Source organism: Acaromyces ingoldii (assembly GCF_003144295.1).
Source record: "Acaromyces ingoldii strain MCA 4198 unplaced genomic scaffold FA10scaffold_6, whole genome shotgun sequence".
Taxonomy (NCBI): domain Eukaryota; kingdom Fungi; phylum Basidiomycota; class Exobasidiomycetes; order Exobasidiales; family Cryptobasidiaceae; genus Acaromyces; species Acaromyces ingoldii.
Genome location: NW_020290252.1, coordinates 752,502 through 766,765, shown reverse-complemented (window position 1 = coordinate 766,765; position 14,264 = coordinate 752,502). Strand labels below are relative to the sequence as shown.

General features: G+C 59.5%; 7 protein-coding genes across 7 annotated transcripts; 3 read left to right on the top strand and 4 right to left on the bottom strand.

Annotated features, from left to right (window-relative positions):
- Positions 1-3,337: 3,337 nt before the first annotated feature.
- FA10DRAFT_218400 (putative response regulator recevier domain protein) lies at positions 3,338-3,706 on the top strand (the record flags this gene model as incomplete). The annotated part of the gene is made up of 1 exon (XM_025518524.1): positions 3,338-3,706. A coding segment is annotated over one exon (369 nt), but the record flags the coding sequence as incomplete, so codon positions are not given.
- Positions 3,707-3,990: 284 nt separating this feature from the next.
- Positions 3,991-5,483, bottom strand: FA10DRAFT_288661 (alpha/beta-hydrolase; the record flags this gene model as incomplete). The annotated part of the gene is made up of 6 exons (XM_025524222.1): positions 3,991-4,104; positions 4,174-4,250; positions 4,313-4,523; positions 4,578-4,786; positions 4,849-4,944; positions 5,009-5,483. 6 exons carry the CDS (start codon positions 5,481-5,483, stop codon positions 3,991-3,993), a joined length of 1,182 nt encoding a protein of 393 aa, XP_025375166.1.
- A 181-nt stretch (positions 5,484-5,664) lies between these two features.
- FA10DRAFT_181232 (3-oxoacid CoA-transferase) lies at positions 5,665-7,641 on the bottom strand. Its single transcript, XM_025518298.1, has 3 exons — positions 7,125-7,641; positions 6,910-7,067; positions 5,665-6,846 (listed from the first exon to the last, which is right to left on the bottom strand). Exons 1-3 carry the CDS (start codon positions 7,382-7,384, stop codon positions 5,774-5,776), a joined length of 1,491 nt encoding a protein of 496 aa, XP_025375165.1. The 5' UTR covers positions 7,385-7,641; the 3' UTR covers positions 5,665-5,773.
- Positions 7,642-7,898: 257 nt separating this feature from the next.
- FA10DRAFT_288659 (hypothetical protein) lies at positions 7,899-9,605 on the bottom strand (the record flags this gene model as incomplete). Its single annotated transcript, XM_025524221.1, has 1 exon — positions 7,899-9,605. One exon carries the CDS (start codon positions 9,603-9,605, stop codon positions 7,899-7,901), a length of 1,707 nt encoding a protein of 568 aa, XP_025375164.1.
- A 254-nt stretch (positions 9,606-9,859) lies between these two features.
- On the top strand, positions 9,860-11,489 carry FA10DRAFT_269223 (hypothetical protein). The gene has a single exon (XM_025522669.1). It carries the CDS (start codon positions 10,172-10,174, stop codon positions 10,991-10,993), a length of 822 nt encoding a protein of 273 aa, XP_025375163.1. The 5' UTR covers positions 9,860-10,171; the 3' UTR covers positions 10,994-11,489.
- On the bottom strand, positions 11,375-11,868 carry FA10DRAFT_288657 (hypothetical protein; the record flags this gene model as incomplete). The annotated part of the gene is made up of 2 exons (XM_025524220.1): positions 11,375-11,686; positions 11,746-11,868. 2 exons carry the CDS (start codon positions 11,866-11,868, stop codon positions 11,375-11,377), a joined length of 435 nt encoding a protein of 144 aa, XP_025375162.1.
- Positions 11,869-12,958: 1,090 nt separating this feature from the next.
- FA10DRAFT_288656 (hypothetical protein) lies at positions 12,959-13,858 on the top strand (the record flags this gene model as incomplete). The annotated part of the gene is made up of 3 exons (XM_025524219.1): positions 12,959-13,454; positions 13,526-13,632; positions 13,697-13,858. 3 exons carry the CDS (start codon positions 12,959-12,961, stop codon positions 13,856-13,858), a joined length of 765 nt encoding a protein of 254 aa, XP_025375161.1.
- Positions 13,859-14,264: the final 406 nt, after the last annotated feature.

Sequence of the window (14,264 nt, the reverse complement as noted above, 5' to 3'; positions counted from 1 at the left end):
AAGCATCTTCATCTATCAAGAATTTTAGACTATGGGTCCAGACTCTGTCGCGAAAGAGAGATGCAAAGGAATGATCACGGCCTTTGGAAGAGGGTGGGGAGCCCTTACAAAAGAGAAAAAGGAAAATTAGTCTAAAGGGAAAAAAGAGGCTTGCGGTTCTCGTCGGACCCTGCCTGCTTCATCAGCAGCGGGTAGCGTGCGCAGGGCCAAGGATTTGCCCGCCTAGAAGCCGGGCCCGTATCAGAAACTCTGCAATCCGGGCCTATCGGAGAGCTGCCTTTCATCACACATACCACACTCGACCAAGGCAAGAGCGGGCGTGTAGGACGGAAAGATCACAGGGCCCAGGGAACACGGCCAAGATCTCATCGCTCCATGCATGACGCCGAGAGGGCCAACACCAACGACGACGGCTCGCCCTCTGGGCTCGGCGAGGTGCTCGACTATGCGCGCGACACGCTCGGCTGCGCTGCGGTACGCTACCTGCCAAACGAGGCCGTTGGCTTCTTCTCGCTGACGCCGCGGGGCGTCGTGAGCCGGTGGGACGACGCCAGAGACGGCGCCGAGATCCTCCGGCGGGCCCTGGGTGTGACCCAGCTTGAATCCGCCTGTCTCATCGCCAATGCGAGCGCCAAGGCCCACGGCGAGACTGCAGACGGTCTCGTCGTCGCCCTGGGCGTCGATGAGCAGCAGACGGCGCGGCTGAGCACCCAGCTGCAGCGCCTCGCACCCCTCGTCGCACGCGCCTTTCTCGACGACGAGGCCGAGGAGCAGCGCAGAGAGGAGCAGCTCGGCCAGCGTCTCATCATCGATCTCTGCCGCGACATCCAGGACGAGCGGCTCGACGAGCCGTCACACGATGCCAATATCTTTGAAAAGGGCGCGCGGCACGTCTGCGAGCTCTTTGCATCGAGCAGCTGCGTCATCCTCGATGTCTCGGACCTTCGTCTGTTCCGCGGCGGAGGCGGAGGGACGGCTTCCAAGACGTCAAGCAACACGCGCTCGGCGAGGAGCCGGATGTCGACGGCCTCGACGTCTGTCGTCGACCCCTCGTCGTCGGCAGGCTCGCTACCCACGTCGCCGCTGACAGAGCAAAATGGCGGCGACGGGCGCATGCCCCGACACCGCCGGTCCCGCTCCTCGCAGGAGCTGCTGTCGACGATGGCCATGGAGCGGCAGCTCGACCGCACGACCGATGCCCTCATAGAGATGCAGGAGGACGACGAAGAGACAGAAGCAGATGGGGCCGCCGAGGGCGACGACGCAATGGACGACATACTTTCCTCATCGCCAAGCGACGACCTGCTGACCTTTGAGTCGTTTGTGCCTGCCCCCTCGTCCCAGGTCGTCTGCTCCTTTCCGACCACTGGTGGGGCCGTCGCCGTGCTCGGCAGCCATGGCCCCGATGCCCAGGCGCTCGTCTCGATGCCTGGCGACCGCGTGCGGCCGGCTCTGGCACGCTACCTGGCCGCGAGCCGCAACTCGGGCCGCGACTCCAGGGCGTACATCGAGGTGGGGCCCTTTGACGGCGAGGGCGGCGGCGACGACTTTGACGCGCCCTCGAGCCTGCGCAAGATGCTGGGCCTCGGCCAGGACCGGGGCCTGATGTGCGCCGCCATCATGGAGGCCGACTCGCAACCCGCGTCGGTCGTCGTGGTGCTACTTGCCGACGGCTTCGACCCGCGGCCGTACCACGGCATCTTTCTCGAGCAGGTCGGCGCTTGCCTCATCTACTCGGTCGTGCGCGCGCGTGCCGAGGAGCGCGACGTGGCGCAGAGCCACTTTATCCAGCGCGTCCAGCACGAGCTCCGCACGCCCGTCCACGCCATCCTGGGCGTCAACGAGACGGCGCGCTATGCGCTCGGCCACTCGCTCGAGCAGGCCGCCGCCGCCGGCGAGGGGGCTGCCGCCGTGAGTGCTGCGCTGCGCGAGGAGCTGTGCGAGCTCGTCGACTCCGTCGCCCTCTCGGCCGACAAGCTGAGCACCATCGTCGACGACCTCGTCGACTTTAGCCTCATGGTCGAGGGCAAGAAGCCGAGCCTGGTCATGGGCTCTGAGCAGGTCAAGGCCGCCGCCCAGGGTCCCACGAGCGTGACGACGATCACGTGGGACACGGTCTGCGCCGTCATCTCCTCAACAGTCAACCAGGCCTGGTCTCTGTTCCGTCGTGAATGCATGGTGGGTGTCGTGTCTTGATGGACGCTGCCGGTGCAAATTTTAGATGCTGATGGCGTTTGCCATATTCAAGCAGTCACGGCGGCCATCCCTGTCCCCACCACCGCTGCCCGAGCTCATCTTCTCGACCAACTACCTCCACCAGGACCCGCTCGAGTGGAGCGTGGCCGACGTGCGCATGGACCTCGAGGTGGTGAAGCGCGTCGCCTGGAAGCTCGTCCTCAATGCCATGCAGGCCACCGAGACGGGCCTGATCAGCGTCGCCGTGCACCGGCGCGCGCTCAAGATCGACTCGCCCTCGACGGTGCAGAAGCTGGAGCTGATTGTGTCGGACACGGGCCGGGGCATGGCGCGCGACTTTGTCGACAGCCGCCTGTTCCAGCCCTTTGCCAAGGAGCGCGCCGAGAGCGACGGCGTGGGCCTGTCGCTGAGCGTGTGCCGGAGCCTGGTGGCCCAGCAGGGCGGCCGCATCTATGCCCAGTCGACCGAAGGCCAGGGCTCCAAGTTCATCGTCTCGATTCCCTTTACGCCGCGCTTGCTCGATGGCTCCAAGTCCACCAAGGACGCGTGGAGCAAGCGGCGTGGGAGCGACTCGGCCTCGACGGGCTCGACGCCCTCGTCGCACTCGTCGTCGGCCAAGGTGCACTTTGCCGACTTTGACTCCTACTCGCTTGCGCTCCTCCGCGACCGACTCGTGAGCCAGTTTGGCCTGCGCAGCCACGTCACCGACGACCTCGGCAGCGCCAACATCATCGTCCTCGCCGACGTCAAGCCCGAGGCCATGCGCAGGCGCATCATCGAGGGCCGCCAGACGATTGCCGTGTCGCCCGTCCGCGTCGTCTACATGCCCCTGGCCTACCAGGACGTCTCGGCCGAGGAGCAGGGCTTCCTCGACCAGCTCCGGGCCGCGTGCGGCGGCAGTGGCGACGACGGCGGCCTGGGCAACGTCCACGTCCTGCCGCGGCCCCTGACATTTGCGCACCTGCGCCGCTTCGATGCCATCTGCCACGCCTCGGTCAGCCCGTCGCCGAGGCTCACGGCCGTCAAGGAGGTCACGGATGCGCGGCACCATCCGGCGCTCAAGAAGCCCCGCGTGGCCTACTCGTCGTCGTCGTCGTCGTCGTCGTCCATGCCGCCCTCGTCGTCGTCGTTGGCACGCTCGCTCCTCGTCCTCGTCGTCGAGGACAATCCGCTGAACGCCAAGATCCTCACGACGCTGCTGCGGCGTGCTGGCCTCGAATACATCGAGGCCAAGGACGGCCGCCAGGCGGTGGATCTGTTTGAGCGCCACCGGCCCCGCGTGGTACTGCTTGACATCAACATGCCCATCATGAATGGCTTCGAAGCCTGTCAGGCCATGCGGCGGCTGCAGGAGGCGTGGGGCCGGCCCAACGAGGCGCATACAATCATTGCCGTCACCGCCCTCAGCTCCGAGGCTGACAAGCTGCGGGGCCAGGAGGCGGGCGTCGACGAATGGCACACGAAGCCGCTCCGGCTCAGCGGCCTCGTGGCCAAGCTGCAGCGCTGGAGGGACAGCGAGGCGCGCGGGGAGGTAGACAGGTGGCCGTCGCCGCCGCCAGCGCTTGTGCCGCTGTCGCCACGAGGCAAGAGAGGCGAGATGCCCCTCTCGCCCCTGTAACACTCTCTCTTCTTTCTTTCATACAACTAGCTAGCTAAAGGGTGTCTGCCGTCATTGTCACATAATTCACGCCGTCTGTCCATGGACTCTTGGCATTTCTTGCATTGGTGTCGAAGAGCTCATCATGCGCAATTTTGTAATTCACACACTGATTCGAGCGAGTGGGGACAAAACAGCTAGGCCTCTCCGACCATCTTGACGCCGTCGATCCAGGTATGCGTCTGCAGAAACAGCCTGCGGACGGCGCCGGCAAACCACCACTGGGCGGTAAAGTCGTGGGGCATGCCCTCCTGTTGAGCGAATGAACAAATCGTCAGGGAAGCTGAGTAGGCGTCTCTGAAACGCCAAGGGACACTGACCGTGATGATGTGTGTCACCTTTGCCCCGGCACTCTTGGCTGCTGCGACAAACATTTCGTTCTCCTCCCGAAGCGCCTCTGGTTTGCCGGCCTCAATTAGTTCGTTTCGCTACTGCAAATAGGGAAGGGAACTTGCTCACCGATGCCTGCGGTATTGACAAACATGGGCGGCAAGCGCGACAGGATGTTGTCGGTCCAGTAGATGGGGCTGGCCCAGCCGTCGGTCATCTTGGGCAGACCGTTGTTCTGCATCGACTTGACGCCCTCGATGCCAAAGGTGTAAGTGACGGCGCAGTGGGGCGACCTCTCGTTGAGCGAGGCGCGTGTCAGGCCGTTCCAGTCCACCCAGGGCTGTGCATCGTCAGGATGCGTGCCTTCTCAAGAAGGTGGCCGTAGCACACTCACCGAATGTAGGATGATGCCCTCGACAGCCTGGCTGTCGTTTGCGACCTGGTCGAGGTAGCGCCACAGCGTCAAGGCCAGGTTGCCGCCGGCAGAATCGCCGCCGAGAAAGATGCTCTCGTAGCCCATCTCGCGCAGGTGTCTCCAGGCCGAAAAGGCCTCATACAGCTGCGATGGGTACTTTGATCCGGGCGCCAAGCGGTAGTTGACGGCTGTATGATTTTGTATTTCAGGCACTGCTTCTCATGCCCCCCCGGGTACCACGCCAACTCACAGAGGACGTCGACCTCGACGTACTTTGCCTGCATGCGCGCCAGTGTCAGGCCCATGAACATGTCGCCGGCCTCGAGGGTGATGTATGCGCCGCCGTCTTTATGGGACGAAAAGATCAGTCCATCGACGCAGCGCAGTGAAAAGGGACACGCAACACTCACGAAAGTAGAGGACGACACGGCTCTGCCTGCGCTGCTCCTTGGTCGGAATGTCACCGGGCTCCTTTGGGTTGAGGTACCAGAGCGCCGCCGTCTTCTTCTTTGACTCCGCCACATCAAGGGCGACGGGGAGCGGCGAATCGTCAAAGCCTGTCGCGGCAGTCGTGCGCTTCTCTTCGTGCTCCCTCGACGACAGAGGAGCCGGCTCGATCCAGGTGAAGTGGCGGCAGAGGAGGCGGTCGCGGAGCTTGCTCGGCTGCCGCGTGCTGGGGTTGGGCTGCGCCTTATAGATGGCGCACTGGCGCAGAAAGGTGCGGGCGAGGTAGGTAAAGTAGATCTGGAGGCCATTGGGGTACTCTTTGGTGGGGCGCGGTCGCGTGGCAATGTCCCAGAACCAGATGGGCGTCTTGATCAGCACAATGCCGACAGTGATGAGCGCGGCAATGAAGCCGCGAAAGAACCAGGAGATGGGATTCATGCTGGCAGATGGGATGGCGAAGGGGTGAGGGTCATAAAGTCGGAGTGAGATGGCCTCTCCCTCCTGGGTCATCCACCCCTTCTCCCATTCCCTTCCCCACAACAAATTCTATGACACGAAAAGACCCTACACAGAAGTAGCTAGTGTGTAGCAGCAACAGTAGCTAAATCAGGACACGCTAAAAATGCGGGGTTCACGTCGGTTTTTGCCTTGGATCGACGGCCGGCCTGCAGGGATTCTTCGGATAAAGCGGATGTCTAGAATATGTCAATTGCGTGCGAACAGCCTCGTCACAGCTTCGAAGTGGGCCGTGCGGGCTCCGTCTGGATCTCCTTCAGATCTGTAGCCACCTTGAACGGCGCCGAGGTCTGCGCCCTGAGCTTGTCTACCGTGAGGCCCCTTGCCATCTCGACAAGTGTGAGACCCTCGCGTGGGTCGACGTCGAAGACGGCCTTTTCCGTGATGATTCTCGACACGCAGCGGGCGCCCGTGAGGGGCAGCGAGCACTGCCCGACGATCTTGCTCTTGTTGCTCCCCTTCTGGTTGTGCTTGGTCAGCACGATGATGCGTGTATGCAGTGGGTTGGAGACGAGATCCATGGCACCTCCCATGCCCGACACCTTTTTCCCCGGTATGATCCAGTTCGACAGGTCGCCGTACTGCGACACCTCGTAGGCGCCCAGCATCGACAGCGACAGATGGCCGCCGCGGATCTGAAGAAAGCTCTCGGCCGAGTCAAAGGCAGCGGCCCCGGGGCGGTACCGGATGCACGCCTTTCCCGCGTCAATCAGGTCCGGGTCCTGCTCGCCCCTGCGCGGCAGGCCGCCCACGCCCACGAGGCCGTTTTCAGTCTGGATGTGCACGTCCGTCTTGGCCAGCGCGGCCGCCTCGGTGGGCATACCCACGCCCAGGTTGACGTACATGCCATCGGCAAACTCCTGGGCGGCGCGCTGGCAGATGAGGTGCCTGGCCTCGTCGAAGCTGCCCTGGCCTTGCTCGTCGGCAAAGACGAGGCGCTCGTACACGGGCTCGCGCCTCTCGGCCTGGATCACCCGGTCGACGTACATGCCGTTGAGATGGATGTCGTCGGGGGCCAGCTCGCCGATGTCGACGATGCGCTCAGCCTCGACGATCGTCAGGCTCGTAGCCTGGGCCATGACGACGTTGAAGTTGCGCGCCGTCGTGGCGAATCGGCAGTTGCCGAGCCGGTCAGCCACCTTGGCCTTGACAAAGGCCACGTCGGGTGTGATGGCCGTCTCCCAGAGAAACTTGCGGCCGTTGAACATCTTCGTCTCGCGTTTGGGGCAGTATTTTGCCACATTTCCTTTACTGTCGTACTTCATCGGCACCTCGCCGCTTTCGACTTGAAGAAAGAGAGTCGAGAGTCAGCTCAGGGAGAAAGAGAGAGATGTGGAAGGATACGCACTCCAGGTGTTGGCCCCCGTCGGCGTATAGATGCCAGGCATGCCGGCCGCGCCCGCACGCAGAGCCTCGGCGAGCGACCCTTGCGGTCTCCACTCGAGCTCGAGGTGGCCGTCGAGATATGCCCTCTCCATGACCTTGCATCGCCCGACAAAGGAGCAGCTGGCGAGACGGCTTGGTCAGCGTTGAAAGGTCTCGGTCTCGCATGCACCAACTCACATCTGGCGTCTGATCTGTCCGCTTTCGATGAGCAGGCCCAGGCCAAAGTCGCTGATGCCACTCTCGGTGCTGACGGCGGTGATGTCCTTCAGCGAGCGCCGGCGGCGGATCTGGTGGATGGCGTCGATGGGCACCCCGCTCAGACCGAAGCCACCAAAGGCAATCGACTGGCCCGCTTCCACGCCATCGAGGGCCTTGTCCCAGCTGTCAACTACAACCTGGTGTGCCGGCATTGTTGCTTGGCTCGCTCGCCCTGCCATCCCCGTCCTTCCTAGCCCAGCATCCTTCCTTATATATGCTCCCTGATCCTTACCATGCGGCAGGTGGAGGAGGGTGCAATTTCGAGATCTCGCACTTCAATACTGACGTCGGCTCTTTCCGCGCCTTCTCTCGGCTCTTTCCGTCCGGCGGTTTCGTTCACATCCTCTCCTCGACAGGCGCCCACCTATCGCACCCTGCTTCGCCCTCAAGAGAGAACACACGTCTCTGAGTATAGTTCCGATCTTGCCCGCTCCGCTGTCCGAGCATGCCGTCCGCGGCGGCTTTTCTTCGGTCGATCGGATTGTGCGATTATGTTGCCGACGATGACACTCCATTTGCCTACTGTACAGTACACATTACCTTGATGTTCGAACCGCTATGATACAAGAGAGAGAGAGAGAGCAGCCTGGCCGATAGTGTCCAGTCGGCACGGAAGTATAGGAATGCCGATGTTGGGAGGACCTTGCACTGGCCAATCCCCTCTGGCCTTGTGCGTGTCACGGGGAAAGGAAGTCAGACAGGCTCATAGAGGATAAATCCTTGAATGACGAGCGCGGTGCCGAGGCCCAAATGCAGCGCCGACGCGGCGTCGTAGGCGGCGTGCTTGTACTTGTGCCCGCCTATTACTTCGGAGTGGGCGTAGACGAGATGGGCAAGCGAGATGAGCGTGACGGAGAGGCGGGACCATCGAGAGGTGCCCGCAAAGGTCCCCTGTGCAGCATTGGCGAGGAGGAGGACAAACGTCGTCGTCGTGCCCGCGGCTGAGAGGAGTGCTTGCGGTAGTGGGGCATCCTCGACGATCGTCAGCGAGGGCGATGAGGCAGGTATCAGCGCAAGCTCGGACCGAGCGAGGAAGAAGTAGAAAGTGAAAAAGGCCAGTGCGTAGCGGAGGGGCACGACCCGTCGCTGTCGCCTTGCCCTCCAGAGTGCCAGCAGTCGGAGTGCAAGGAGAAGCACTGCGAAAAGGGAGGGTCTGGTGGTGCGCCAGTCGAGGATGAGGACAGCGACGTCGGTGCAGAGCGAGAGGACGAGTGCGAGGGGAGAGAGGCCGCGCGTGTCGGACCGCTTGATGCACCAGTAGAGGAGCTCCATGGGCCACTCGATCCGGCGCACGACGGTGATGAAGGCCAGGTAGGCGATTGACGCGAGCGGCTTCGAGGTGGGGAAGTGCGCGTCGCCAGTGAAGCCGGCGTAGAACTCGTAGCTCTCCTGCGCAGTGACGAGGTCCGTACTGCTGTTGGGAGAGAGGGAGGCCTGGCGGAGCATCGCAGTCGACGAGCAGTTGTCCGACGACGTGGCCCAGTCGAGCTGGACGGGTGGGAGAACATCGAGCTTGATGTTCCAGTCGTACGCATACACATCGTGCCCAGCCCGCGCCACGTCTTGCAGCCTAACGAGATCCATTGGCCCGGCGCTGTACTTGCCCACATAGGGCTTGGTCGCATATAGTGCAACTTCCTCCTCCTCCGTCCCTACTCCGACCGAGAAGTCGTGGTAGACACGAAAGGGATCCAGCCACTTTGATGCCCGCCCACCGCAGAACATCGACAGCGACTGTGCCTCGAGTGGCTTGCTCTCCGAGTTGTTGCCCGCGGGACCCTCGACGAGAGCACCAAACGTCTCGCGGTACTTGGCCAGGTCGTACCGTGATGTGTCCTCGGACAAGATGACGCGGGAACGCTTTGCGAGCGTGACACGGCCCGCAGCGTCCTTCATTGTCAGCACGTCGCTCTCGCTCGACGAGGCGCGCTTGACGTTGGCCGCGAAGCCGGCAAGCGGGGTGCACTGCGCCAGCGCCTCGTGTGTGCTTCTCCATGTATGTGTTGGAGGAAGTCTTGGCAGGACATAGAACGAGGCGACGAGGCTGGCTTCGCCCGAGAGGACGTCTTTGCGCAGCGGCAGTTTGACGGGCACACGCGTAAACAGGCTTCGTTTGGACAGCGTTGCGTTGGAAAAGACGGGCCCGTCATAGAGCGTCGTCACACGGTCGTCGTCGTCGCCCGCATCGATGCTGAGCTTGCCAAAGACGTCGAACACGGTGTCTCTGTTGAGGAGAGGGCCAACTCCACCATCCGACGACCTGGCACTGGCATGGTAGTCGGCAGGGGCGCGACCTTGCTCGTGGAGGAAGAAATTCCAGGCGACGCAGCCGCCAATTGCTAGGATGGCAATGACGGTGGCCAGTACAGTGAGGCCGACCGTCTTGAGGAAGCGCTTCATGATCGGCGCCCCAACATAAAGTTGAGGCAGGTGGAAGAAGAAGAAGAAGAAGAAGAAGAAGAAGAAGAAGCGAACGAAGAATCTATCTCTGTGAAATTTGAGTAGCTCGATTCGTCCGTGCGGAGATCCGAGGCCTCCGAGGCCTGGAACAGGCCCACGCACTAGCGTGGCTTGCGGACATTCGATTCGATGGACACATGTCTTCACAGGAACGGCTTCTATGACACAAGCTATCCTTTCCCTCCCTTTTCGGCAGGCATATGGGAGATGCTTGCGGCATGGTCATCGCGATCAAGAGCAAAAGTCGATGAGAGGCTTCCAATAGAGGAAGAACACCGGCCGCCTGGTGAGCGCGCTAGCGCCAAAAGGAAGCATTATTCCGAGCTCAGTCTTAGCCAGATAAGGTCGGGACACTGCGCGCGAGAGGAACCTGATTCGATCACCTTGCAGCCATTGGTCCGTGCTGAGCAGTCACAGTACGCGTTACTACATAAAACAAGGAGAGCATTATTGACCACGGGCCCATCCCTCAAAATTACCATCTCAATAGGGTCAACGAACGCTCAATGCATCTCATCCTCACCGGTGCGACGGGCCTCGTGGGGTCTGCCGTGCTGCACCACATCCTCTCGCTGCCGCCGACGTCTGCCGCCGCGCAGCAGCTCAGCCGCCTGACGATCTTAGGCCGGCGCGCCGAGATCCCGCTGCTCAGCCACCCGGATCGCCCGACGGCTAATACGCAGACCAAGATTGCCGTGGTGCCCCACGCCGACTTCAACAGCTACAGCACAGAGGTGCTCTCGAAACTCAAGGACGCTGGTGACGGCGACGGCAAGGTCGGTGTCGTCTGGGCGCTCGGATGCTCGTCGCAGGACGTCAAGGAGGAGAAGCTGTACGACGAAATCACGCGCATCTACCCTCTCAAAGCTGCCGAGGCCTTTTCCACATCGCTGGGCGCGCAGCAAGTCAACTTTGTCTACGTCTCGGGCGAAGGCGCGACGACGACCCCGGGCATGTTCACGATGATGTTCGGCCGCGTCAAGGGCCAGACCGAGCGAGAGCTCCTCGAGCTCATGTCTCGGGAGCCTTACAGCACAGCTCTCCGCGTCTACTCTGCCCGGCCCGCCGCAGTCGATGGGGGAAAGCAGGCAGCAATCAATGACGAGGCAGCAAGGAGAAATTACAGGCAGTCGGTGGCCTTTAAGGCTACGGAAAAGTTGCTCCTTCCCCTGTTGCGTGCGGGCCTGATGAAGTGTTTCCACAGTCCTACGCAGGAGCTGGGAAGGGTGTTGACGGAGTTGGCCATGGGCAATGGCGAGAAGCTTTCGGGAAAAGGCGTCGAGGGCGAGGGCAGGACCATCTCGAATGCAGGAATAAGGGAGAGGTAGAGGTCCCAGTCATTCTTGCACCTGGAATCCCCTCATGTCTTTCTCTTGTTTCTTTTTGCGAGATGATAGATGCTTCTAGTCGAGTGGATGTGCGGGGCCATGAACGGGAAGTAATAAATGGATACGGGCTGGCATCTTGGTCGGATATTGCATGCAACAGTGTGCAAACAAGTCAAGTCTGCGAACGCGCAGTCGAAGACGCCCTGACTTTAACGAGAGGCAGGGCTGGTTGTAGAGCTAAATCCTCAGTCGCACAGTCTCTCGCGAGAAAGAGGGGTAACGGCCCTACCACAATGGCCAAAGCTTTTGAAATGAAGGAACATTGGGCATACAAGGTAGAGTAGCAAGGATACACGGATGGAATCTGGACGGCCCGCCCACCTACTTACACTTGTCGGCGGAATTCTTGTTGATGAGGCACATTCTCCACGTACCATTTTGTGGAGAGCTCCAATTATCCTCATTTCCACTGATCCACGTCTGTTCGTTTGGACCATTGCAATGCAAGTTGGCGTTGTTACCCCACTGGGCCATCTCTGAGACAGAGAGGTTGTAACTGCCATTCCTGTACACGGCAACGACGCAGCAGAGATTCTTGCAGATAATTTTGTTTTTCTGCTCGTCAATACCCGGCTGGTCCTGGTCCTTGATCCAGGCATCGTCAAGCTGGGCACAATCACCGGACCAGCCGGCCTGTGATCATCAAAGAGTTGAGCAAATCGACTAGTAAGAAGAGAAGCAGAGATACCCACATGGTCGTCGTGGCAGGTCACATTTGAGTCCCAGTCTTCGATCATCGTGTGGTTCGGCATGCCGTCATCAAGTGCATCGGGAGTGCCGTCCTCGTACTTCGCACGGGTGACCATGGCTAGCATGGTCAGCGCGAAAGAAATCCTCACGAGTAACATCTTGACAGAAGCAGAGAAGGTGAGACGTTGTGTTGCGTTTCTCAAGAGTGCGTTGGTGCGAATGGGAAGAGAATGGGTCCGGCCCTTGTAGGGGGAAGTCAAATGGAAGCTGCGGGCCTGCTTTATAGACGTCGGTAGTGTACGCGAATGAATTTGCGCCCTAGACCGATGGGCGTCAGATTTATTTCATTAACATGTTTCTCTTCCCCTTTCTTCACTGCTTCTCTTTTCCACCTCATGTCGAATTTTGAGGAAAATCACATGGCGAGTGGCGTGTCCGATCGTCTTTGTCGAGGCTGTAGGTATTCTACTTTAAGTGAAGAAGCAGTGAGACACAAGGACACGACCAGTCCATGAGGCCACTTGTAAATTGCCTCACGATTTGCACAAACGAGATGAGAGTGCGCGCGCACCTTACTCAGTCTCGACTCGCGTCAGCGCCACAGTTGTGACCGCGTTGAACACCACGTTTCCCTAATGAGCAATAAAGTCATATCCCGCTACCTCGTGCTCACATGCATCATCGCAAGGTGACTGCAACCAAAGCACGAGCTTCTGATCTAGCACTGGACGAGAGCATGAGTTGGACGGATTCGGACTCTGTAGATTCCTTGCGGTTTTTCTCTAGGCCACATTTATGCGCCCAAAGCCGTCTGAAATCCCGCAGAAAGTTGAAGGAGAGCAAGAGGGTATAAAGGGAGTCGTAGGGGCTCTCTCCCTCTCAAAAATTCTTCAACTGTTCCCGTCTTTGCTCCTTGACCGTTCGCTCCTCGCATACGCTGGTCGTTGCGCACTTAAAGTCGACTTTGCTGAAACAGCAATACTAGAAACATCACCACCGAGAGCTTCATCCACGATGCATGCAAAAATTTTCTTCTCTTTCCTCATCGCCACATTTGCGTCGCAGGCGGCAGCATATTCGGTGTATCGTCCTCTCTCTTCCATGAAAACTACCTCGGGAAGGCCCGGTACGCCGCACAATCGTGACGTAGAAAGAAGAGCCGCTATAAACCATTCGACGGGCCCCATTACTTCCGCTGAAGAACTTTGCCACTACATGGGACCAAATTGCAAAGTTCAGGGCGGCAGACCAGTCCTATCCAGCAATTACGCACCATCGGCAAACCGTGTGCGTGCCACCGACGACGACGCGCCTTCGGATCAGCCACCAGACGAGTCCAATGGCGGTCATGAGATTTCGAAGGGCCATCTTGACGGCTACAATAACCACACGTACCTGGTCAGCTACGGCGCCGCTAACATCCCGGTTGGAGTATGCAACCCTCAGAAGATGTTGCAGATCGTGATGGATAGGGGTTGTAAAATAGGAGGTACAGATGTGGAATGCCTGGTCAAGGGCAACTGGCCATGCGACTATGTCGATGACACAGCTAAAGGCGGCTGTAGCCCGGACGATGAAGGTCAGAAGGCCGTGCGAAAGTGCTCGCTGGGCATCGACGCAAAATTTTCGACCAATGTCCAAGAGCGAGACCACAGACTCGCAGATATCTTCAAGGAGTTTGCCCTGAAGGCCATGGAACCTCCCATCAAGTGTAGGGAGGCAACGAGTCGCTGGCGCCCCTCCCTGGCCGCTTTGGTATGAGTGCACCTCCTAATGTGACAGCGTGGACAGTGCCAGCAGAAGTAAGACTTTCCAGCTGGTATTCCAACTTGACGGAGGATCCGCTCGGCGATGGCACGACGCATAAGTTCAACACCATGACCGTTAATGTGAGAGCGCGTGGTTCGTGAGGAAAAGAGACAATAGCTGACCTTTTTTCAATAATTTTTTAAGTTTGCGTGCCCAGCGTCAAAGAGCACAAACAATTGTGGGCTGGCAAGTGCTCTCGTGGACCTAGCCACTGCTATACTGGCTATCTTTGTGCCCGAAACTGGAGCTGCTGTTTTGGGAGCAGTAGGTGCTGCCGGCGGCGTGGCAGGCTCCATGTGCCAATAGGTTAGTCGTAGATCCTCCTTCCACAAACTTCTTTATTTCTTTATGATCCACTGTCTATGTTGAAACGAGCTTTACGTTGTCGTCGGATGTGTTCTTGTAGTACTTGTCTCAGTGTTTCCAGCCGGGTGAAGCAATACTGAGGGCTGTGCAGAGGTTCAAAATTCGATTTTCCAAATGGTCCTTGATGACTGAATGAATATCTTTGATGTTCCGTCTGCTTTGCGAGCATAACACTGAGCTCAGACCCGTCCGCGTTCATGTCCAGCATAGAGTAATTTGCACATGCCTTGAGATGTGAAGTCTGCACAAAATAAATCAAGAAAAAATTTGGAGCTGAATGTCTTTAGCTGCAAACATGAGCCCCAGACCCGGGGTCTAAGCATTAACCTTAGTAATACTTGCCAGA

What these genes read in the sequence shown, in the direction of transcription:
- FA10DRAFT_181232 (XM_025518298.1), bottom strand. Translation starts at nt 7,384, where the DNA reads ATGGCAGGGCGAGCGAGCCAAGCAACAATGCCGGCACACCAGGTTGTA. An exon ending in GGACAGATCAGACGCCAGAT is followed by an intron (nt 7,068 to 7,124) that starts GTGAGTTGGTGC and finishes CCGTCTCGCCAG; the next exon opens with CTGCTCCTTTGTCGGGCGAT. An exon ending in GACGGGGGCCAACACCTGGA is followed by an intron (nt 6,847 to 6,909) that starts GTGCGTATCCTT and finishes TCTTTCTTCAAG; the next exon opens with TCGAAAGCGGCGAGGTGCCG.
- FA10DRAFT_269223 (XM_025522669.1), top strand. Translation starts at nt 10,172, where the DNA reads ATGCATCTCATCCTCACCGGTGCGACGGGCCTCGTGGGGTCTGCCGTG.